The sequence below is a fragment of the Aquarana catesbeiana genome, linkage group LG01, assembly GCF_042186555.1.
Source record: "Aquarana catesbeiana isolate 2022-GZ linkage group LG01, ASM4218655v1, whole genome shotgun sequence".
NCBI classification, from domain to species: Eukaryota; Metazoa; Chordata; class Amphibia; order Anura; family Ranidae; genus Aquarana; species Aquarana catesbeiana.
This window is the reverse complement of record NC_133324.1, coordinates 875,548,893-875,573,464: the sequence shown is the minus strand read 5'-3', so window position 1 is coordinate 875,573,464 and position 24,572 is coordinate 875,548,893. Positions and strand designations below refer to the sequence as shown.

At 43.0% G+C, this 24,572-nt stretch overlaps 1 protein-coding gene across 1 annotated transcript in view; it reads left to right on the top strand.

Annotated features, from left to right (window-relative positions):
• Positions 1-24,572, top strand: part of STX18 (syntaxin 18) — a 252,106-nt gene that overhangs the window by 208,029 nt on the left and 19,505 nt on the right. Inside the window, exons 8-9 of the mRNA XM_073610225.1 lie at positions 1,334-1,392; positions 19,716-19,785. Coding sequence (XP_073466326.1) covers positions 1,334-1,392; positions 19,716-19,785 — 129 coding nt within the window. The remainder of the gene's footprint in view (positions 1-1,333; positions 1,393-19,715; positions 19,786-24,572) is intronic.

Genomic DNA, 24,572 nt, shown 5'->3' with positions numbered 1-24,572 from the left:
GGATTCTTGGATATATCCAGATTCTGTATATTGTATTATTTTTGGTCTGCTATAATCTGTTCCTTTATTTTTCTTTTACAAATGTTTTTCTGGTATGAGCAGAAGCAGCAGATAGTTTGGCTACTATTGGCAGGGCCCTCACACTCTTGTATGATCATTTTGTAGATTGTAGCTGTGTTATTTTGACTATTGTCTTCCCTTTTATTGTATGCAATCGTACACTGTACTGTATGCAGTTCTGCACCTGTCACACGATTATTAGTGCCTTATGCTGCTTTACTTTTTTCTCGTTTTCTGCTTTGCAAGCAATAAAAACATATTGAACCAGCTGAGATTCAAACCATGGATAGGCTGAATGTACCATCAACTTGATCAACTTGGGTACAACCAGCCTGCCAGAATTTACATGCGATTTGATAGCGTATGTTATAGCCGCTAGCAATAATCCCAGTGTTCTCCCAGCAGGGATGGCTTCTCCCTCTCCTCTGCCAGGGGAGTACAATGGCTCGGTGGGAGGGATTCCCCTATCAACACTGTCTGTGTTGATGGGGGAATCAAGGTGGTTGCAGGGAAGAAATTTGCTCAATCTATGGCTGACCTTAGATAGTATTAACTATATGTATATACATTGCAAACTCCTAGCTAAGGCTGACCATAGATTATGTAGTTTTCTTTCCTTCAACCACGGGTTGAAAGAAAACAAATCGCTTGATTCCAATATCAACACAGTCAGAGCGTTGATGGGGAAATCCCTCCTGCTACGCTATTGTATTTTGACAGTGGAAGGTTTCCCCGCCATCAGAAAACAATGATCACTGCCTGCGGCTATAGCTTTAGTGTTTAATTACACAGGACCCCCACCTCACCCCCCCCCCCCCCCCGTCCCACTGACCTGAATGGCGGTAATCGCCCGTTCTGAGCTTAGTAATCCCCGGAGCTTAATCTCCTAAATGTACCCTGTCAGGAGGTACATTTTAGGAGCATTCTAATTGGTCAGCACCGTCACATGGGCGGCGCAGACCAATCAGAAGCCACGTAGCCCTTCCTCTCAGCGGGGAGAAAGAAGAGGAGAGAGCTGAGAGGATTTCTAAGCCCCGGAGCCATGAGGCGGCTATACCGGGGTTCAGAACAGGAGATTACCGCCAATCAGGTCAGCGGGACTGGGGGGAGGGCGAGGTGGGGTTCCTGGTATGTTTGATTTAGGATTTAATACCAATAAATGAACATTTCTAACTTGAACTTTCTTTTTATTAAATGAACATTCACTTTTTTATAGATATATATTTATTTATTTTATATATATTTATTTATTTAATTTTTTTTTTTTTTACAGTTTGAGCAGGAAAACCAGAGACTTGTCAGCGAGATGAACAGTCTGTTTGATGAAGTAAGGTAAACAACTATCTTTGTTTCATTCAGATATAATGTGATATTCTACTGGGCAGGGGAGATATACCTAAGGAAGAAAATCTCAAAGCGTTTGTTACCCCAACACTTCATATTCCTGATATGTGCCTGCTGTACCTGGACTTGGATGAGAAAGTATCCTGTTCTTTGTATTGCTTCCTTTATATGAAATCCCGGGTGTACCTGCAAGTCCCTCTGCTTTTCTATTAAAAACTGACCACACTAAGCAGGAGAGCACAATGTGGTCCTGCTGACTCAATTACATTTTTGGGCAACAAATGGTGGAGCTCTCTACGCATGCATGCTGGATGCTTATGTGGCCATTGTTTGCAGCCTATAGGGATTTTGTAGAGGTTTAAAGTCTTGTGTTTTGGAGTCCGGATGCTGGTTTACCCTATAGTTTTCAGGAAGGTGTGAATATACCAGTAAGAAGATCCTGGAGTGATATATTTGAAGGCTGGATATTCCTTTATAATTTGAGGCTGGATATTCACTGGTTTAAGGTGAGAGTTCTGAGATCACAAAACAGTTGTGTGAAGGCACAAAATTAATACATATTAGAGACACCTCTAGCATGAAGAACTATATGGATTAGATGTTTTTGGACTTGATTTAGTACATCAATTTTGCACATTTATATTGTATTGTTTGTGACAATTTATTACTGCGCAAGATCACTTGTTTGTTAATATATATATATATATATATATATATATATATATATATATATATATATATATATATATATATATATATATATATATGCATTCACATCAGTCCCTGCCCTCAAGGAGCTTACAATCTAAGGTCCCTAACTCACATTTATATATACTAGGGACAATTTAGACAGGAGCCAATTAATTGATCAGCATGTCTTTGGAGTATAGGAGGGAAACCGGAGTACCGGGAGGAAACAGACACAGGCACAGGGAAAACGTGCAACTTCCAGGCAGTGCCACGGTTGGGATTCAAACAGATGACCCTAGTGCTACTGGGCAGAAGTACTAACCACTTAGCCACTGTGCTGCCCATATATAATTTAAAACCTTTTTTGTTCTTGTTCAGAAATAAAAATAGGGAATCCCAAGTACATAAAAATGTGAAGTCGCTACTTCAGCCCCGGTAGGTCTTACCCCCGTAATGGACAGGCCATTTTTTGCGATATAGTACTGCGTTACCTTAACCACTAGCCGACCAGCGCACAACGATGTACGTCAGCACAATGGCATGGCTGAGAAAATGGGCATACAGGTAAGTTCCCTTTAAATCGATCCGTGGCCATCTCTGCGAGTCCTGTGGACTCTATGTCCGCCGGGGGCCCGCGATCGTGTCACGCAGCAGAAGAACGAGGAGATGCCTTTGTAAACAAGGCATTTCCCCATTCTGCCTAGTGACATGACAGAGATCTACTGCTCCCTGTCATTGAGAGCAGTGATCACTGTCATGTCAGTGGAAGCCCCTCCCTCCCCTACAGTTAGAACACCTCCCTAGGACACACTTAACCCCTTGATCGCCCCCTAGTGTTTAACCCCATCCCTGCCATTGTCATTTACACAGTAATCAGTGAATTTTTATAGCACTGATGGCTGTATAAATGACTGGTCCCAAAATGGTGTCAAGTGTCCGATGTGTCCGCCATAATGTTGCAGTCACGATAAAAATCGCAGATCGCCACCATTACTAATAAAAAATAAAATATTAAAAATGCTATAAAACTATCCCCTATTTTGTAGACGCTATAACTTTTGCGCAAACCAATCAATATATGCTTATTGCGATTTTTAACAAAAACATGTAGAAGACTACATATCTGCCTAAACTGAGAAAAAAATGTATTTTTAAATATATTTTATTATAGCAAAAAGTAAAAAATATTGCTTTTTTTTTCAAAATTGTTGCTATTTTTTTTGTTTATAGCTCAAAAAATAAAAACCGCAGAGGTGATCAAATATCACCAAAAGAAAGCTCTATTTGTGGGAAAAAAAGAGCATCAATTTTGTTTGCACGACCACGCAATTGTCAGTCAAAGCGACACAGTGCCGCAAAAACTGCTCTGGTCAGGAAGGTAAGAAAACCTTGCGGGGCTGAATTGGTTAACTGACAATTGCACAGTTGTGTGACGCTGTACCCAATTAGAATTGATGTCTTTTTTTTCCCCCACAAATAGAGCTTTCTTTTGGTGGCATTTGATTACCTCTGCGGTTTTAATTTTTTTGTGCTATAAACAAAAAGAGTGACAATTTTGAAAAAAAAATAAAAATTTTATATATATATATATATATATATATATATATATCCTTCTATAAAACACATCCCAATAAGTGTATATTGAAGGGATATTTTTTATTTATTTATTTTTTTTACTAGTAATGGCGGCGATCAGTGACTAACAGCGGGACTGCGACATTGCGGCGGACAAATCAGACCCCTTACTAACACTTTTGACAATTTTTTGGGGGACCAGTGACATTACTGTGATCAGTGCTAAAAATATGCACTGTTACTGTACTACTGACACTGGCAGGGAAGAGGTTAACAGGTAATCAAAGGGTTAAATGTGTTCCCTGGGTGCTTTCTAACTGTTCGGAGGACGGTCCAACTGGGGAAAGACAGAGATCGGTGTTTCTGCTTAGCAGAAACACAAGATCTCTATCTTCTCCCCTGTCAGAACAGCGATTTGCCTTGATTACATAGGCAGACCGCCTTTCTGTGTCTCTTTCGTACGATTGCGGGCGGCCGGCAGACTTCGGGTCCCCCCCCCCAATCAGCACGCGATCGTGCCTCCGGCAGCATTCGCACACCCCCTAGAGCTCCTGCAAGAAATTACCTACAGGTACAGGTACTCTCTGTTGTTGGATCTTTACTCTTTTTTCAGAGCAATGGCCTCTTGACATCTGACAGATTTCCATGTATGGTACATTGGAGGACTGGCTCCCTGTTGCATTCTGTGGCTCATCATAGGACACAATAGTGAAGGAGGAGTCAGTGGAACCTCAACAGGCAAGTTTGCCTTCAAGGAATGTCACTGGCTGTCCTGACAACATCACAAATTCTGCATACAGGAATAGACAGTTGAAGGGGACTGGTGTAAAACAGATGGAGCACAGTGACTGTCAGCAGCGCACAAGCTGTTGTATGCAGCCAGATGTACCTGCGTTCCCTAGGCGTGGCAGGGAAGAGGTTAACCTGGAGTAAATGTACTGAATGTAATTGACATCTGTAGAAATATCAGATAAGTGCAGGTATTTTTTAAAATAGGTATGTTTCCTTGGCAACAAAACATTAATGGATGTGGCTACTCTCTCTAGTGGATAAGTTGTATCTGCTCTCAGGCCCGTTCTTACTGCATATCTGTGTCTGCACTGCAGAGCTGTATAAAACACATTATATACAATGCATTGTTATCAGCCACAGGGAGTTGCACAGAAATATGTTTATGTACTAAACGCTTTAACCATTTGCAGTATTCTCAGATTAAAATAATGTTAGATTTCCTCTTTGCCTGTAGATGTGTCCTGTAAAATGTGGATAAGATTAAAACATCAAGTCTTGCAGGGTGCAGTTCCCTGCCATCACTGTAAAGCTAGCCATACACTAGTAGAGTTTAGTTTGAATTTTTTTTATTTTCATAACATTCAATTTTCTAATGGTTAGTTGAGTCAAATAGACTGTTATTTTTATCTGTAGAGATGAGAAGAGTCAAAGTAGCTGGATAAAAAAAAATCTTGAATCAAATTCCAAATGTGAATGTGGTTTTCATTCAGAAAAATTCGTAGATATTATAATGTGCATATGCTAGGAACAGAAAGACATGTTTATTACGTCTGGGGTTCCATGCAAAGAGCAGGTCTGGACTTAATTTTAAGGCTTTTGGAACAAAATTAGTTGATAAAATGATGGCAGGATTGAACGCTCTGACTAATGACTTGTGTCAAGTGTTAAAACAAAATTCTACTGGTGTATGGCCTGCTTACCGTAGCAAAGCAGGTTTTAATATGGTTGGTGGTTGGGAAACGTTATTTTATTGATGCTTACATCAGGATTTCTATATGTGACGATGGCAAGAAGCCTGCCATGGGCGTGGTTGGGAATACCTCTCATCTTTTAAAAGTAAGTAGGCAAAAGGAATTCCTAGATTAACAAAAAGACTATTGAAACTCCCTCTATGCTGGCCTATCTTTACACAAGCTTTCCACCCCTATTACGAATGTAGCTGCCAGACCTATTCACCTTACCAATTGTTTAGTGCCTGCTACCTCTTGCTTGCCATTCTCTCCACTGCCTTTTGCTTGCCCAACAAATACATTTCAAAATGCTAACAGCAAAGCCACCCACAGCTCTGCTCTGAGCTATATTACCAACCTCATCACAAAATATCACCCAAACCTCCCTCTTCACTATTCCCAAAACCTCCTGCTCTCTAGCTATCTGGTCACCTCCTCCCATGCTCACCTCCAGGACTTCTTCAGAACCGCTACCCTTCGTCTGAAACTTCCTACCCTAAACTGTTGGCAATATGTAAATCCTGTATAATAATAGAATGGGCTTGTGTACTACAGCAACGTGTATTTAAGGTGATTGTAATGGAAAAACATTTATTGAAAAAAAAATAACAAACATGTCATACTTACCTGCTCTGTGAAGTGGTTTTGCACAGAGCAGCTCCAATCCTCTTCTCTGGTCCCCCACCGGCTCTCTGGGCCCCTCAGCCCCAAACGTCTTCTCTGGTCCCTCGCTTGCTGTGTGGGCGCTCGTGCGTGCTTGTTCCTGAGCCGGCTCTCTGTGTCCATAAGACAGAGAGAGCTCGGCTCAGCCATTGCATCTCAGCCAATCAGGAGAGCGAGACCTGGGAGAGCTTCAGGTCTCGTGCAACTAGCTGGACCAAAATTGGACTTGGGTAAGTATTAGTGGGGGCTGAGTGGTGGAGCTGCACACTGAAGGTTTTTTTACCCTTAGAATGCATGAAGGTAAAAAAAACCTTCAGCCTTTACAACCACTTTAGGAGACTGAAATGAGTGAGTAGGCTGTGCAGTCTATGCATTTCTTTTCCCTAAATTGTACTGTCACTTTAACCTTATTTGTAGTTTGAGAGTTCCACTTCTGCTTAAAAGAAAAATAAGTCCTTCACGCCGACTTTTCTTCTAGCAATTATGGAATTGATTGGATGAACCTAGTTATCTTACTATGGGCAACAAAGGCTTTTTCTTTGGAAATGGCAGGTGATTATTGGATTTTCAGAATTGAGAATTAAGGGTCACAGACTCTTATTGATCCCCCTACAAATGTATTTCTAGAATGTAAGCAGGTTTAAAGACAAGCTGGTTCATTTCTATGACAAAGCCTTCTTCAAAGAGCCCACTGTATACAAATCCTGACTATGTCTTCTCGCATTCCTTAAAGCAACCACTTGGATAGGAAATTATTGTCCTGGTTTGTTTGGGTGATGAGGCCAGATTCAGATGAGCTTAAAGCGGTTGTAACCCAATAAAAAAAAAAATATCCTGTTTAAAGCACGATAAACAGCATAGTGCTTCTGCTGTGTCATTTGTCCCATTCTATGCTGTAAAATATCTGGTTAGTCCTGCCTGTTCCAATGTAGTTATGGCTGCTGATCCATGATACGGTGGTCAGTTTGCGTCCATCATCCTGCTGTTTGGTCGTTCTTTCCCCCTCCCTCCCTGCCTATCAGCTCAATAGTCTGTGCTGTGAGATCCCATCTCCTCCCCACTCATCCTCTCTGTGAACCTCCTGACATTATTCCATGTGGCTATAAAGTCACTGAGCACAATTACTGGTATCCCCTCTGATACAGCAAGCTATATTGTGCAGTGTGTGTGTGTGTTTTTGTTTTTTTTTTAAATATGACGCTAAATACCTTATTTCACAGCACCGCTGTGCGATCACGTGACCTCCTGGGTGACATCAGAGGGGAATCTCAGCCCCTCCCGCCGTAGTCCTAAGATCAGGGAAGGAGAGTGGCGGGAGGTCATGTGACCACACAGCAGTGCTCCTTTAGCTTCATAATTTAAAAAGAAGACACATTGCACATCATAGCTTGCTATAACAGAGGGAATTCTAGTAATTGTCCTCAGTGACTTTACAACCACTTTAAGGCTGGTACACAGGCCAGTTCAACAGAAACCGCCTGACATTCTGCCTGTGTGTAAAGCAGCCTGTCCAACAGAAGCCGGTTCTAAGGAATGTGCATGCTGGAAAACCAGCATCCAATAAATGCTAGTAGCCAATGGCTGCGAGCGCTCATCACTGTCTTCTGGCGGTGGATCATCCCCCTGTCAGAACACAATAGCTCGGCGGAGGGAGATTGCTGTACTAACATCACTTTTTCATTTGGTCCACTGGGTTGAACCAAAAAAAAAAAAAACTTCCCGTGTGTACCAGGCATTATTGTTTGCCACAATGTTTATACCAGGTAAACTACTAGTAGAGAAATACACCTTGCACATCTTCCACGTCCTCTTTATAAGTCCATGTTAGCGCAAGCCAGTAAACCTAATGTTACTGACCGATTAAATAAGAGGATAATTCATGTCTACCATTAAGAAAAACACGGCTCAACATGAAAATGGCAACACGTAACTGAAGAGCTATTAATAGGTATGGTGTGGGTGTTGTTTCTCTGGAGCTAGGAGAGCAGAATGTTTATTACTTGACTCATGGAATGTTCTCCTGCCAATACTGACTATTCTATAGCAGGCAGGACATTCTGAGACCCTGCTCAAATTATATTCTGCTATCTCCTACCCATTTACTGCATTTCAAGTGGTGCATTGTCCCATGTCTATGAGGTAACTGCCCACACCACCACCACCAGCCAAAACCTCTCAGTGCCTAAAGATCAAACTGATTATAGAACCTTCCTGATTGCTTTTGCCTTCAATAAGAAAAGCAAACACTGGAGATTTCTGCAGGCTTCCCTGATACTCCATAGACCTAAATATTGATGAAGACAGTCTCTGAGGCATCTTTAGTGTCTATAGGGACATTCAAATGTAACTAATGGCAACTTTTTTTTTCCATTTGGAATAGAATAAAGGAAGGTTATAACCCCCGCCAGTTTTTTTTTTTTTTTTTCCCCTTCACTTCCTGTCCCATAGCCAAAACAGGAAGCGAGAGTAAATTGCAGGAAAGAAAATCGCTAGATTTCCCCCCTTCAATACAGTCAGTGTTGATAGGGAATCCCTACTGTGGAGGTATTGTGTTCCTCTGGGTAAGGGGGGGTGCGTCCCTGCCGGTAGAACACAGTGATTTACTGCTAGCAGCTCTAGCCATTGGCAATAATCGCATGCTAAAAATCTGACATGCTGCTTGTACCCAAGTCAATCGATGGATCGATTTGGATACAACCAGCCTGCCCATAAATGGATTGAAACGGTCCATGCTCAACCAGCTGAGATTTGATCCATCTGTAGCCTGCTTCTTGGTATGTCACCAGGGTCAGCAGGACTAGCGTCCCCATTGGAAGATTTCCCCTCTATTAGTGTTCTTTAGATTTTCTTTAACGTTCACTTTTGATGAGAATGGTAAACAGGACAGGCCTTTAATTACACTTTAAATCTACTCTTTTCACTATTGTCTTTACTGAAGGCATGCCTATAAAAGAACATTTTAAATACTCACCTTTCCTCCTGCCCACACTACTAAACTCAGCACCGATGTTGAGAAACCCTGTGCTGAAGTTGGCACTAAAATGTCCAGGTGTGTAAATCTCCTGAGACCCCCGCGGCTTCCAGTGATTCCTCCTGCTGACCACCCATCACATGATCCAGTAGTGATATGAAGGTCAACAGGAGGAGTCTGTAAGAGTTGCAGGGTATCCAGGAAATTGGCACTTCAGGAAGCGCGCGGTTTCAGTGCGAATTTCAGCACAGGTGTTAAGGGTAGCAGGAAAGGTAAGTATATACTTACGTCTTTTACAGGTATGCCTTAAAATGTATGTAAACGCACACTTTATAAAACAACCCAGTAAGTTTAAAATAGAAATAAAAGGCAAAATGTGTGTGTATAGATATAAAAAACATTATAAATACCCCCCCCCCTTCTTTTATAAGTGATCACAGTAGCACAGAGATGTGAGGAAGATGAAACAGCAGCAGAAGTCTGATCATTGGAGGAGAGCAGACTAAAGAACTGACCATGGTGTGTTCTCCTGCTTAGTGTGGTCCGTTTTTAATAGGAAAGCAGAGGGACTGGCAGGAACACCAGGGATTTCTCACAAAGGAAGCAATACGAAGAGAACAGGTTACATTTTCATACAAGTACATGGTACAGCAGGCACATACACTATATTGTCAAAAGTATTGGGACACATACTTTTGCATGCACATGAACTTTAATGGCTTCCGCAGTCTAAAGCCTAGTACACACGGTCTGATTGTTGACAGACAGGTGTCCTAAAATCTTACTGTTAGTACGCTCCTTTTGACAATTGTCCAAATTTTCCACCAACAAATGTTCGATGACAGGCTAGTAAGTTTTCAGTGGACAACATCTTCACATCTGATTTTCTTATGGTCAGTACACAAATCGTCACACAAAAGTCGAAAGTACAAACACGCATGCTTGGAATCAATGCTCACTTAGCAGAAGAGGCCCAAAGGGTGGCGCTCAAGAGCTGAAATTCCTCGTAGTACTTCACTACGTTCGTGTTTGTGGCACGACAGTTATGAAACGTTGGTTTGCAAGACAAGATCCTGGCACACACCCTTTTGACAAAAATCAGATGCTCGGTTGGCCAACAATCGTACTGCGTGTATGAGGCTTTAGTCCGTAGAGGTCAGTATTGATTTGGCCCGCTTTTTGCAGCTATAACAGCTTCAACTCTTTTGGGAAGGCTGTCCACAAGGTTTAGGAGTGTGTCTATGGGAATGTTTGACCATTCTTCCAAAAGCGCATTTGTTAGGTCAGGCACTGATATTGGACGAGAAGGCCTGGACTCGCAGTCTCCACTCTAATTCATCCCAAAGGTGTTCTATCTTTGGAAGGTCGGGTTGCAGACCAGTCAAGTTTCTCCACACCAAACTCGCTCATCCACACTATATTGCCAAATGTATTGGGCCACCCCTCCAAATCATTTGGTGGAGGGGGGATTATGGCTTTGCCCCTTAAGGCATCAGCATACCAAGACATTTTGGACAATTTCATGCTCCCAACTTTGTGGGAACAGTTTTGGGGATGGCCCCTTCCTGTTCCAACATGACTGCATAGCAGTGCACAAAGCAAGGTCCATAAAGACATGGATGAGCGAGTTTGGGGTGGAGGAACTTGGGGTTAAGGAACTTGACTGGCCTGCACAGAGTCCTGACCTCAACCCGATAGAACACCTTTGGGATGATTTAGAGCTAGGCCTTCTCGTCCAACATCAGTGCCTGACTTTACAAATACACTTCTGAAAGAATGGTCAAACATTCCCATAGACGCAATCCTAAACCCTGTGGACAACCTTCTCAGAAGAGTTGAAGCTGATATACAGTAGGGAAAATAATGATTTGATCCCCCTGTATGTTTGCTCACAAAGAAATGAAGGGTCTATAATTGTTATCACAGGTGTATTTTAAATGATAGAGACAGAATATCAACCAAAAATCCAGAAAAAACACATGATACAAATGTTATAAATTGAGTTGTAGTTCAGTGAGTAAAATAAGTATTTGATCCCCAAGCAAAACATGACTTCGTACTTGGTGGAGAAACCCTTGTTGGCAAGCACAGAGGTAGGACGTTTCTTGTAGTTGTTTACCAGGTTTGCACACATCTCAGAAGGGATTTTGGTGTACTCTTTACAGATCTTCTCTAAGGCCTCATGCACACTGCTGCTGCTAAACGGATGTTTAGGAGCAGTTGGGCATTTTTTTCAACTGCTCCTGAAGTCTTCTCTATGTTATCTTATCAGTGCATGTACACAGGGTCGTTAACAGTCGTTTCTAGGCAGTTGAGTTTAGAGGCTTTGGAATGCAAAAGAATGGGTTCAGAAGCTGAGTTTAGAGGCATTTTAAGCGCCAAACGCTTCTAAACACAGTAACTTGCCTTTAGCCGCATTTCATTTACAGGCGTTTTTCATTTTTGGCTATTTTGAAAAAAAATTTAACAATTTTTAAACGTGGCAAAACAGACGTTTTAAACGTGGGTTACTATCTGTCAAGTTAAAATCAGTCAGGAGAGGTTGTAAAAACGTCCCGTGTACATGAAGCCTAAATACTTAAGGTTTCTTGGCTGTCACTTGGCAACTCAAAGATTCAGCTCCCTCTATAAATTTTCTATAGTATTAGGTCTGGAGATTGGCTAAGCCACTCCATGACCTTAATGTGCTTTGCTGCCTTGGCATGTTTTGGGTCATTGCCATGCTGGCAGACCCATCTTCAATGTTTCCACCTCCATCTTGACTGTAGGGATGGTGTTCTTGGGGTCATAGTCAGCACTTTTCTTTCTCCAAACATGGCGAGTCAAGTTAATTCCAAAAAGCTCAATGTTCATCTCCTCTAACCACAGCTCTTTCTCCCAATTTTTCTCTGAATCATTTAGATGTTCATTGGCAAACTTCAGATGGGCCTGTTCATGTGCCTTCGTGAGGAGGAAGTGACTTTGTGGGTGCTGCAGGATTTCAATTCATGGCAGCGTATTGTGTTACCAATAGTTTGTTTGGTGACTTTGGTCCCAACTGCTTTGAGATCATTTACAAGCTCCTCCCACATAGTTCTGGGCTGACTTCTTACTTTTCTCATAATCATCCTTACCCCATGAGGCGAAATCCTGCATGGAGCTCCAGACCAAGGGCGAGTGATGGTTATTTTGTATTTCTTCCATTTGCAAATAATCACTCCAACAGTTGTCTCCTTCTAACCAAGTTTCTTGATAGTCTTGTAGCTCATTCCAGCCTTGTGCAGGTCTACAAACTTGTCCCTGATGTCCTTTGACAGCTCTTTGGTCTTGCCCATGATGGTGAGTTTGAATGGAAGAAAGAGATTCTGTGAACTGATGTCTTTTATACACATAAGATGTCAATGGGAACACCTTCTTAAATTGACAGGACTAATCTGTGTACCACAAGAGCACATACTGTAGCCAGTCTGTGGGAGCCAGAATTATTGTTGGTTGGTAGGTCAAATATTTGATATATTATTTTACTCACTGAACTGCAACTCAGGTTATAACATTTTTATGATGTATTTTTTTCTGGATTCTTGGTTGATATTCTGTCTCTATCATTTAAAATGCACAATTATAGACTCTTCATTTCTTCGCAAGTGGGCAAACTTACAAAATCTGCAGAGGATCAAATAATTATTGTCCCCACTGTAGCTGCAAAGGGTGGGCCAACTCAATATTGAACCCTACGGACTAAGGCTGGGATGCCATTAAAGTTCATGTGCGTGTAAAGACAGGTGTCCCCATACTTTTGGCAATATAGTGCATCAGTAATATGAAATGTTGGGTGTACATATATATTTAATAAAAAATATTGACTAAAGCATCAGGTTGTCTGTAAAGTATATTTCTCACAACGTCTTTCAGGACAGCACCTGGAGAAAGCGTAGCTCCACCCAATTTCCCAAGAAGCACTGCGATCAATGTCTTTTAAGGCAGGACACTTCCACCATGGCCTCAGTTGTAGTGTTTCCTCCGCCATGGTGGAAGAGCTGTGAGGAACTGCGGGTGTGCTGCGCTCTCTCCAGGCAGAGGTCCTGTGTATGGGAGCATGGCATACTTTATTTATTTTTTTAGCATCCTCCCAGCCGGGCGGGAGATGTTCCGGACCACCCCTCTTTTTTTCCGCTCGGCGAGAGCTTGGGGACCGGCCCGGGGGGTCTGTTCCAACCCTGAGCGTTGAGCCAGGGGCTTCCCGGGCCCCCACTCGTTCCGGGTTCCGATGGCGGGTGACTCCATTTTCGGAAGGGGCCGGACTTCCGGTCGGCTGCGTGGCTTCTGTTTCCCCTGTGGAACGCAGGCAGGAGGAGGGGGGTGGGCCCTGGCTGGCGTACACGTCCGGTCTTCGCAATGGCGAAGAGACCGGGGGTTTTAAAAAAGAGACAGTATGACCACAATGTCCTCTGCGGTCATGGAGGCAATGGCGGGAGCAGGAGCCACAGGCGCCAGCCAAGCCCAGATAAGCTGGGTCAGAGGTTCCAAAGATGTTGCCTTTAGGGCTATTTTTTTTTCTCTCCTCCCTTCCCATGGGTGTTATGTATAGGAAAGGGGGGAACCTGCACCATACCCCTTGGGTTACCTCACAAAGGGGTATGGTTGGATGATCATTCCCCCCCCCTTTTCTTTTTTGTGGGGGGGGGGGACTGTTGGGTATCCTTGGGCAAAGAATGGGGATTATGGTTTAGGTCCTAATCTAGTGCTTTCTCCCTTTTTTCCTCTATTTTATTACAGAACACGGAGAAGAAATTAAAGCATGCCCTTCCTACTCCTCCTAAGAAAATGTGCCCCTCTTGCAAGGCATCCAAGACCCCTTTCACACCAAGGCGCTACAAAAATGCCCTAAAACGCCTTAGCATTATTACCGTGTTTTTACCACGTTTTAGGGGCGCTAGCGGTAAAATTAACGAAACGCTGCAGGCGTTTTAACACCGTTTTTCAAGCGTTATTGAAGCATGTGTTATTGATGCTATCTTTCTGCTTGCATGTTTATCCTTTGTGAGATCATGTAAAACAAGCAGTGTCTTGTAAAGTAACAAGCAGTGTCTTGTAAAGTAACAAGCAGTGTCTTGTAAAGTAACAAGCAGTGTCTTGTTTTACTTGAAATCTTCATTTTTCTGGAATTAATTCTTTTTTTTGGCACTTTAATTTTGTTTTTTTGGCATTGTTTAATCATTCTGACCTTCCCACAAGTTCAGTCCTGTTGTTGTAGATGCTTTCTTTTCTGCTTGCATGTTTACCTTTTTGTGAGACCATGTGACTTTTCTACAGTTCAGGGCGGATTATAGGCGCTATTCAGGCGTTTTCAATTAATTTCAATGGAGAGGGGCGTTTTTGAAGAGCTTTTTTCAACTCCCAAAAGCTGCTCCAAAGATGCTGCTTGCAGGACTTTTCTCAACGCCCCGCCAGCGCAACGCCTCAGTGTGAAAGGGTCCATTGAGATGCATGGGGAGCGTTTTATGAGCGTTTTAATAGCGTTATTTTTAGCGCTAAAACGCTGCAAAAACGCCTTGGTGTGACAGGGGTCTTAAGGATACCTGGAAGAAGGCTCTATGTAAAGATTGTATAGACGGCCTGCTAAAACAGGAATCACCTCAAAGCTCGGATCTTATGGTCTCCTTATAAAAGGAGCTTACGGATACTTTTGAGTCTTTCCACTCCTTTTTGGACAAGCACCCAGTGCTCCAATCAGGGAGCCAGGCCAATGTACCATCCAGTCTTCTGCTGTCCACTTCAGTATCCAGGGAGGATAGTGACTAAGAGGAAGAGGGTGTAAGCAGGGCCATCTCCCCCAAAGTCTCAGGGGATGAGGATAAGGGGTATGCAGATAGAAGATCATCTAGATACAAATTATCCTTGGAGGAGGTGGATGATTTGATTAAAACCATTCATACCACCCTGAGCATTCAGGAGGATAAGGTTGACTTATCCCTGCATGATAAAATGTTTGAGGGCCTTGGGGAGGTTAAACAGAGTTTTTGCAGTTCACAAGGTTTTCAGAGGCTGTCAAATGAGAATGGAAGGACCCAGAGAGGGCTCCATTTTTCTCTCGCTCCCTTAAGTTAAGGTTTCTCTTTTTGATGAGGACAAGTGGCATGTGTGGAACAAAAGGCCGAATGGATGCAGAATTTTCCCAAGTTTCTCACAATACTGACCTAGCTTTTGAGGATATGGGCATCTTAAAGCGGAGCGCCGCCGAAAATTTTTTTTTTAAAAGTCAGCAGCTACAAATACTGCAGCTGCTGACTTTTAAAACATGGACACTTACCTGTCCATGGCGCCCGCGATGTCGGCACCCGAGGCCGAAGCGTCTCTCCATCCACGGGTGCTGCCGCCTCCATCTTCGGTAAGGGAATCAGGAAGTGAAGCCGTGCAGCTTCACTTCCCGGTTCCCTACTGCGCATGCGCGAGTCGCGCAGCGCAATACGGATGGTCCCTGCTGCCTCTGGGACCCGTGTGTTTCCCAGCAGGCAGCGGGGAGGGAGCAGGAAGTGGCGTAAATAACCGCAGATTCTGCGGCTATCTATGCCGGAAGTGGGTACAGATACCTGTAATATACAGGTATCTGTACCCCCCTCCCCCCTGAAAGGTGCCAACTGTGTCACCGGAGGGGGGGAGGAATCTGATGAGTGGAAGTTCCACTTTTGGGTGGAACTCCACTTTAAAAGATGCCATGGATAAACAAGCCGATGCCCTTATAAAAAAAAAAAAAATGGGACTAGTTAACGGCCAATCTCAAGCCAGCCATGGCTTCAACTGTGGTAGCCAGAACTTTGAACACTGGCTAGAACAGTTAAAGGAGCACATCGAGGGAGGTACTTCCTGAGAGGATCTGTTGGACACCATTCCGGTTCTTCTAAAGGCAGTGGAGTATGTAGCAGATGCCGCTGCGAAGTCAATCAGGATGTCTACCAGAACTTCAGCTTTAGTGAACTCGGCACAAAGAGCCCTTTTGGTTAAAGATTGGGTCTGGGGACTCTGCTTCCAAAGTGAAGCTCTGTGGGCTCCTTTTTACTGGGGATCTGTTATTTGGCCCTGACTTAGAGGCTATCTTGTATAGGATCACAGAAAAGAAAAAGGCTTTTCTAGCAAAGAAAAAGAAAGCACCCTTAGTTAAAAATAATTTGTCCTTTTCAGCAAACCCAAGCGTTCAAAGAAGCAGGTTATAAGAAACCCTGGAATGTGCAAAGGGGGGAGACAGGGCTTGAGTTCTTTTCAGGCGGCCTGAACAGCCAATTAAAAGCCAGTGATGGTGGTCCTGCTGTGCGAGGGAGACTTCTACCCTTCCTCCCTCTGTGAAGAGTGGTGACATACAGTCCGTTTGTCCTCAATGTCATCTCCCAGGGATACAGACTGGAATTTTTGGAAAATCCTCCAAATTGTTTTTTGTAACCAAGGATCCCCAGAGTGTAGGACAAGGCCCTAGCAATAATGTCCCTTTTATAAGACCTGAGGCAGCGGCGAGTGATTATCCCAGTTCCTCAGGAGGAGGAAGGGCCAGGGTTTTATTCTCATGTTTTTTTGGTAAAAAAACCTTCAGGAAAGTTTTGGTTAATCTTGAACCTAAAACTGCTAAATCGATCCATTCGCTGCAAAAAGTTTTGTATATGATTTATTCCGTAAGGAAGCTTCTCACGGTGGGCTGTTTAATGGCTTCCATCGATCTCAGAGATGCTTACCTTCACGTTGCAATAGCAGTGGCTTCTCAAAAGTTTTTGCATTTGGCAGTCAGCTCAGAGGGCATGATATCCTATCTGCAGTTCAGAGCCCTACCTTTCGGTTTGTCTTCAGCCCCGAGGATCTTCACCAAAATCATGGCGGAAGCCTTGGCGCCTCTGGAGATTCAAGAAATTATGATAGTTCCGTATCTAGAGGATCTCCTTCTGTTTGCCAGCTCAATAGAACAGCTGCTGACAAATTTGAACAGAACACCTCTTGCGAAGCTTGGGTTGGCTCCTAAACAAGGAGAAGTCGAATCTGGTTCCTTCCCAAGTGATAAGGTTTTTGGGCTATAACATCGACTCAGTTCAGCAAAAGATCTTACTACCAGAAGAGAGGAGGGAAAAGATCCTGGGAGCAATAAAACAGATTCAGTACAAGCTCACCAGTTAGGATTCGGTCAGCTATGTCAACATTGGGTCTCCTAACATCCTCTATTCTGGCTGTTCAATGGGCCCGCCTCCACTCAAGTGAGCTGCAGCAGATAATTCTGCAAAACTGGAATAACGAAGAACCCTTCGAAAAATGATTCACAATTCCCTTACAAGTGAGGAGGAAATTGTGGAAGGCTAACGACAGATGCAAGTTCCTGGGGGTGGGGAGCACATCTGGAGTGTTGTTTTATCCAGGGGACCTGGTCAAGCTTAGACGCAAAAAAGATCATCCAATTGGAGGGAACTAAACGCAATTCTGATGAGGCTCCTTTGGTTCCAGGAGACGATCAGGGGCCAACATGTTCAGATCCTGTACGACAATGCCACGGCTGTCGCCTATGTAACAAAGAAGGGAGCTACCAGAAGCAGGGTTCTCCTGACTTTAGCTCGGGAGATCCTAGTTTGGGCGGAGGAGAATCTGGTGTCCCTGTCGGCCATGCATCTGAAGGGCAGTTTGAATTGGATAGCAGATTTCCTGAGCAGGAAGAAAATGTCAGAATCAGAGTGGAGTCTAAATTATCAAGTTTTTTAGATGGTGGTGAACAAGTGGGGCATTCCGCAGATCGATCTGTTTGCGACCCACTCGAACGCGATGGTTCCGTCTTATTTTTCCCTGAACAGAGGGGATCAGGCAAGGGGCTTGGATGCTCTGGCCCAGCCTTGGGACTTCCTTTTGTGTTATGCTTTTCCCCCCTTCCAGTTAATACCTCTGGTCCTCAAAAAATTTCAGGAAGAATCCACAAAACTAATACTTGTAGCCCCCTATTGGCCCAAGAGGATATTGTTCTTGACGCTTCTGAACCTGGTGGCAGAACCTCACTGGATATTACCTCTGCGGGACGATCTACTGAATCGGGGGCCCATCCTTCATCCAAACGTAAGCCAGCTCAGGTTAGCAGCCTGGATTCTGAAGAGCAGATCCTGAAGAATAGGGGTCTATCAGAAAAAGTTTTTACACTGCTGAATAGCAGGAAGAAGGTCACTAGAGACATTTATTTCAAGGTTTGGAAATGCTACAACTCCTGGTGCGTTGCAAAGCAGTAGATAATTTCCATCCTGGAATTTCTTCATGATGGAATGGAGAAGGGTTAGCGGTTAGCACCTTGAAGGCAAAGGTGGCAGCGCTATCCGTTTTTTTGGAAACGCAATTATCACAAGAGCCGTTGACAATTAGCTTCTTTAAGGCCCTGGCTAGGTCAAGACCAGCGCCTATCAAATTTTTTCCAAGTTGAGACTTCTCAGTGGTTCTACAGAGTCTAACTAAAACACCTTTTGAACCTCTAAAAAACACTACAATAAAGGATTGGACTTTTAAAAAAGCCCTATTGGTGGCAGTCACCTCTGCCAGAAGAGTTAGTGAGCTGCAGGCTTTTTCTGTGGTCGAACCCTTAACGATTTTTCCAGACTGGATAATTCTAAAGGTGGACCCAGGCTTTATGCCAACATTTTGTGCATCCCCAGCCGGTCCTAAAGAGGAAGTTTTCCACACACTGGATGTAAAGAAATGTCTATTTCAATGCCTAGAGTTAAATAAGCAATTTAGGAAATTGAATTGTCTTTTTGTGCTGTTTTCAGGATCACGTAATGGAGATCGTGCTTCCAAAAGAACAATAGGAAGATGGCTTAGGATGACCAGTAGAGAAGCCTATACGACCTCAGGGCAGATACTCCCAGAAGGTATCTTGGCCCATTCAACTAGGGCAGTCGCAACATCCTGGGCTGAGAGGGCTGGCACCTCACGCAAACAAATCTGTAAGACAGCAAAATTGAGGAGTTTTTCTACGTTCATCCGGCATTAGAGTCGATTTACCATCAGCCACGGAGCAGGCTTTCGTCCCGAAGGTCCTGCAGGCGGTGGTCCCACGTTGTAGTAAGTTCTCGCTGATCATATCCAGGTGCTGTCCTGAAAGACGTTTTGAGAAAACCTTCGTTAGACTTGCCGGTAACGGTATTTTTTAGGAGTCTTTCAGGACAGCAGCTATTACCCTCTCTAATGGTTTCCGTTGTGACCTGCACTGTTATGTTGTGTTTGTCTGTTTTTCTGATTCTGTCTTTCAGCATGGCTGGAGGATTCTCAATTATGACTGAGGCCATGGTGGAAGTGTCCTGCCTTAAAAGACATTGCGCAGTGTTTCCTGGGAAGTCGGGTGGAGCTACGCTCTCTCCAGGTGCTGTCCTGAAAGACTCCTAGAAATACCGTTACGACTAAGGTTTTTGACAATTTCAGTGCTTCTACTGTGTGAAATTTGGGGATAAGTTGCTGCTGGGTGCCTGAAGATACAGAGGCCAGTTAGGACTTGAAGAAATGTTGAAGAAAAGACTTGTAGAAATACTTGAATGTATATAGCCTGGCCATATGTCCAGTTTACCACTAATGGAAAAGTCTTTTAGAATAATTTATTACATTGGCATTCTGGATGTGGATTTCAGACTAAGGTTATTTCAGAACTTTTTATTGACTGAGATGTGATTCTGTCTGTGATACTTTTTTTGCAGGCAAATAGAAGGCAAGGTGGTTGAAATATCCCGACTGCAAGAAATATTCACAGAGAAGGTGCTACAGCAGGTAACCTAACCCGTCTGATTTTTTACTATTGTGAAGAATATTAGTTTTGCAAATTTAACTGACATTTGTTCTCGCCAGATCAGTTTTGTTGAAGAGCTACCCGGGTGTGTGGTGCTGGACCCAAAAGTTCACTAACGTACATTTTTTTTCCAGGCTGGGGGCACCTGTGTAATGGTGCCAGCATGTTTTGATAGTCCACTTGTTTTATTAATTTGTTTGCTTCGATGAAAATCAAGCATCGTTTGGATTTTTTTTTTTTTTATAGTTCTCACTGCCCCAACATAATTGAATCACGGGTACTTTTCCCTGGAGCATTCTGTTGATTTTTTAATTTAGTGTGGCTGTTCGTGGCTTTGCCCACAAAGCCATATTTTCCATTTACAGGAATCTGTGAATGAAAAGACCACAAGTCCCATCTGTCAATACGGCAGAGGGACTTGCAGATCTGAATGCATCACAAGTGCGGCGATGTCACCACACTTATAGTGCATTGATTATTTCTTCTAGATCCATAACAGAAGATCTCCACACCGCCGTACCAACCTGGGGCTGGAATGTAAATCATGCAAGAGCCTGTACATTGCACTTCCAGTGGACTGCACTGATAAATCTGCAGGCTTCAATGTTCAGTTTAATAAATCCGCATCTTATTTTGCTAATGTCATATTTCTTACATGTTTGCAAAAATATGGACTATTCCTTTAAGTAAAGACTGTTTACAGCAAACCTGTTACACTGCCCAGCGGATAACTTTAATGTTTAGCTGCGATTTGGGTTGCATAGGAAAAACAACAAACACACACATTTAGCCACTAAAAGCAAATACTCTTAAATTTAGATAACTGTTTTAATTGGATCTGGGGAAAAAACAGCACATAATTGATGCAGTTGTGGCCCGCATAGAAGAAAAACACTGATGGTCTCAGCTGGAAGCCTATGAAGCACAACTGCCAACATTTTCAAATGATTTCAAGGGACACTTTGATTCAGTGCTAATGTGCCTCAGCCTATATTGTGCCTATATTATGTGCAATGTTTCTCAGTGCAGCAAAAAACATTCTCCTTATGTCGCCTGAACTGCATTATTAAAAATATTTTGCACAGAAAATGTTGACCTTCAATAGAAATGAACAAAATACAAATAGGAAATAAAATAAATTATAACTTGAACCTCTTAGATTTTAAGCTCCCAGAAGCAGGGCCCTCCTAACCCTCTTTTATTGAATTATATTGTTGTATTATCTCCCTTTATATTGTGAAGCAATGCACAAACTATTGGCTATATAAATCCTGTGTAAAAATAATAATAATATACAAAAGGGAGTTGCTGGGTAGATTTTAAAAGCAGGCTGCATCTCCAGGGATGAAACTGATCAGGGAGTAGCCCTAAAAACCTGGATCACCCCTGGTATTCAAAACCGTACAACCATTCCCCAAAACATTCTCCAGCTAGTCAGCATAAAAAGCCTAAATAAACATTAAGTTAAAACAGAGCTTTCTGTTGCATACAGTTGCAAATGCATCGTTAACCACTTAAGCGCCCGGGCCATTTTGCTGGCCAAAGACCAGAGGGTTTTTTGCGATTCGGCACTGCGACGCTTTAACTGACAATTGCGCGGTCGTGCGACGTGGCTCCCAGACAAAATTGACGTCTTTTTTTTCCCCACAAATAGAGCTTTCTTTTGGTGGTATTCTATCACCTATGCGGTTTTTATTTTTTGCGCTATAAACAAAAAAAGAGCGACAATTTTGAAAAAAAAGCAATATTTTTTGCGTTTTGCTATATCCCCTACAAATATATTAAAAAAACATTTTTTTTCCTCAGTTTAGGCCGATATGTATTCTTCTACATATTTTTGGTAAAAAAAAAAAAATCGCCTTAAGCGTTTATTGATTGGTCTGCGCAAAGGTTGTAGCGTCTACAAAATAGGGGATAGTTTTATGGCATTTTTATTAATATTTTTTTTACTAGTAATTTTTATCGTGACTGAGACATTATGGCGGACACGTCGGACAATTTTGGCGCGATTTTGGGACCATTCACATTTATACAGCGATCAGTGCGATTAAAATTGCATTGACTGGCAGTGAAGGGATTAACACTAGGTGGCGCTGTAGGGGTTAAGTGTGTCCTAGGGATGTGTTCTAACTGTAGGGGGATGGGCTAGCTGTGACACATCACTGATCATAGCTCCCGATCACAGGGAGCTATGATCAGTGATACTGTCACTAGGCAGAACGGGGAGATGCTTGTTTACATTAGCATCTCCCCGTTCTTCCTCTCCATGAGACGATCGTGGGTATCCCCGCGGACGTCGAGTCTGTGGGACCCGCGATCCTACTCACGAAGCTCCCGGCCGGCGGCGCGCACGCGATGGCACATCGGCAATTTCAAAGAGACGTACAGGTACGCCCATTTGCACAGCCGTGCCATTCTGCCGACGTACATCGGCGTGCATCGGTCGGGAACCGGTTAAGGCATCTCTACATAATGTAGTCTCTAATGCTAAAATATCTGCGCTCCCAATCTGAGTTGCATAGCAATAAACAAATTGAGAGCAGGCATGTCCTAGAGGTAACGCCTTCCACTTAAAGTAGAGTTCCAGCCTAAGGCAGGCCATAGATTATGCAATTTTCTTTCCTTCAGCCACAGAAAAGAAAATTGTTCCATTTCTCCCATCAACACAGTCAGTGTTCATGGGGTAATCCCTCCCACAGCGCTATTGTGTTCTTCTGGCAGGGAGCATGCAGAGCCTTCCCCACCAGCAGAAAGCAATGATCAGCGCTGGCAGCTATAGTCGCTGGCAGTGATCTGGTGAGAAAAACCCATCCGGCTGGTTGTACTGAGGTTGATTATCGGATTGACTTCAGTACAACCAGTCTGCCTATAGATGTATTGAAATTCTGACAGTTCCTGCTGAACCGGCCGAATTTTGATCCTTTTATGACTGTCTTAACAATAACTTGTCTTTAAAAATGTTCACTCCCCCCTCCTGATATCTATACTGCCTTATACTGTGTAAAAAAGATCTATATACTTACCTATTTTTAGTCTGCCTTGGTCTGGTCACACTATCCCCTGTGTTGGTGAGAGACTGCAGGGGAGAGGAAGGAGCGCTCAACAGTGACTGGGAATTCTGGGAGCTGTGATGTCACTCATAAGCTCCCTGTTGTCACTGTTGTCGCTCCCTCTTCTCCCCTGCAGCTTATACAGGAGAGCCGAAACTGCAGATCATATGCCCGGAACAGATTAAAATAAATACACGCTTTTGTTTTGTTTTTTACACAGGTTAGGTAGCAGGAGAGGGAGGGGACATTCTTAAGACCAGTTAGTGTTGGGCTGGAATTCTACTTTAAACAAACACTGTCACCAACCAAAAGAACAGAAAAACCAAGTATTTTAAATGCCTACTTGCAACACTTTTACTTTCCATAAACCTTTTTTTGATTGACTCAATTTGTGCCTTAACTTGCTAGCAAATTAGATTGTTTGAAGAGTCAGTTCCCTAGCACAGCTCCCTACCTCTTTGAATGTCACAGCACTATTCTGAAAGTATCTAATTAGTGTCTGTGCTGGCCCAGATCCTCAGACCCTCCCACCCACCTCCCTACATCAGCTTTTATGTAGCTGTATGGAAGAGAAGCAAAGGGGAATACTACGGAGAGTCACTTGAGTGAGTTGTCTGGGTCTGCTGGAGTTTCTGGCCTCACACCCAAGCAGCAGTCTAAAGGGCTTTTAGATGTCTAAAGAAAGATTTACAGGTAAATAACATGTAAAATACTGTACGTCCAATGCACATACAATCTTATGGGAAGATTATTGTTGAAATTAATGGTCTGGCGACTTGGTCTCTTTTACACACCAGAAGCCCAAACTTAGGCAAGCCCATACATTGATGCTTTTTTTTAGTTCAAGTCAAATCCTATTTTGCTATTCCAAATTTCAGTTGCTGGAGATTGTCGGATATGGGGAACAAACATCAGAAGTGTTTCAGGGGTAGTTTGTATTACAGAAGGCTTCATAATGAGCTGGGCTCTGATGTATACTTGAGTGTAGCAGTCTCAACTGTAGAAGAGAATGAAGCATGTAGAAGTAACAAGGACTCAATCCACCATACACATTATCCACTTCAGCCCTGGAAGATTTACCCCCCCCCCTTTCATGACCAGGCCATTTTTTGTAATATGGCACTGCGTTACTTTAACTGACAATTGCGCGGTCATGCTACGCTGTACCCAAATAAAATTGATGTTCTTTTTCCCCCACAAATCGAGCTCTCTTGGTGGCATTTGATTACCTCTGCAGTTTTTATTTTTTGCGCTATAAACAAAAAAAGGAAAAACACAAAACCCCTTTGATGGGTGGGACTTTAAAAGTGACCAGAAACAATATTTGTATCGTATAAAACAGAAGTTTATTACAAAATGGTCTATTCAATAAAAAGACTTTAGTCATCAAAGACAAAAGAATGCATTGACATTTGTATGGATTGCGATACATATACAGACACATGTAGGCTTAATGGATGAACCCGATGTTTCCGGCTTGATGCCCTTCTTCAGGGATTTTTTAACACATACACAGCCAGGTGTCTATTAGAGAAGCATATATATCAATGAATAGGCCTTAATACAGACAATATACATATATCTCTCAAAAATAAGATAGCATAAAATTACATACAAGCACACAAAGTGAACAGCGTAGGTCACGTCCCGATGAATATCAGTAACCCATACAATATAGGAAATGAGAGGGTCCCATATATCGAAGGTAATAAATGAAT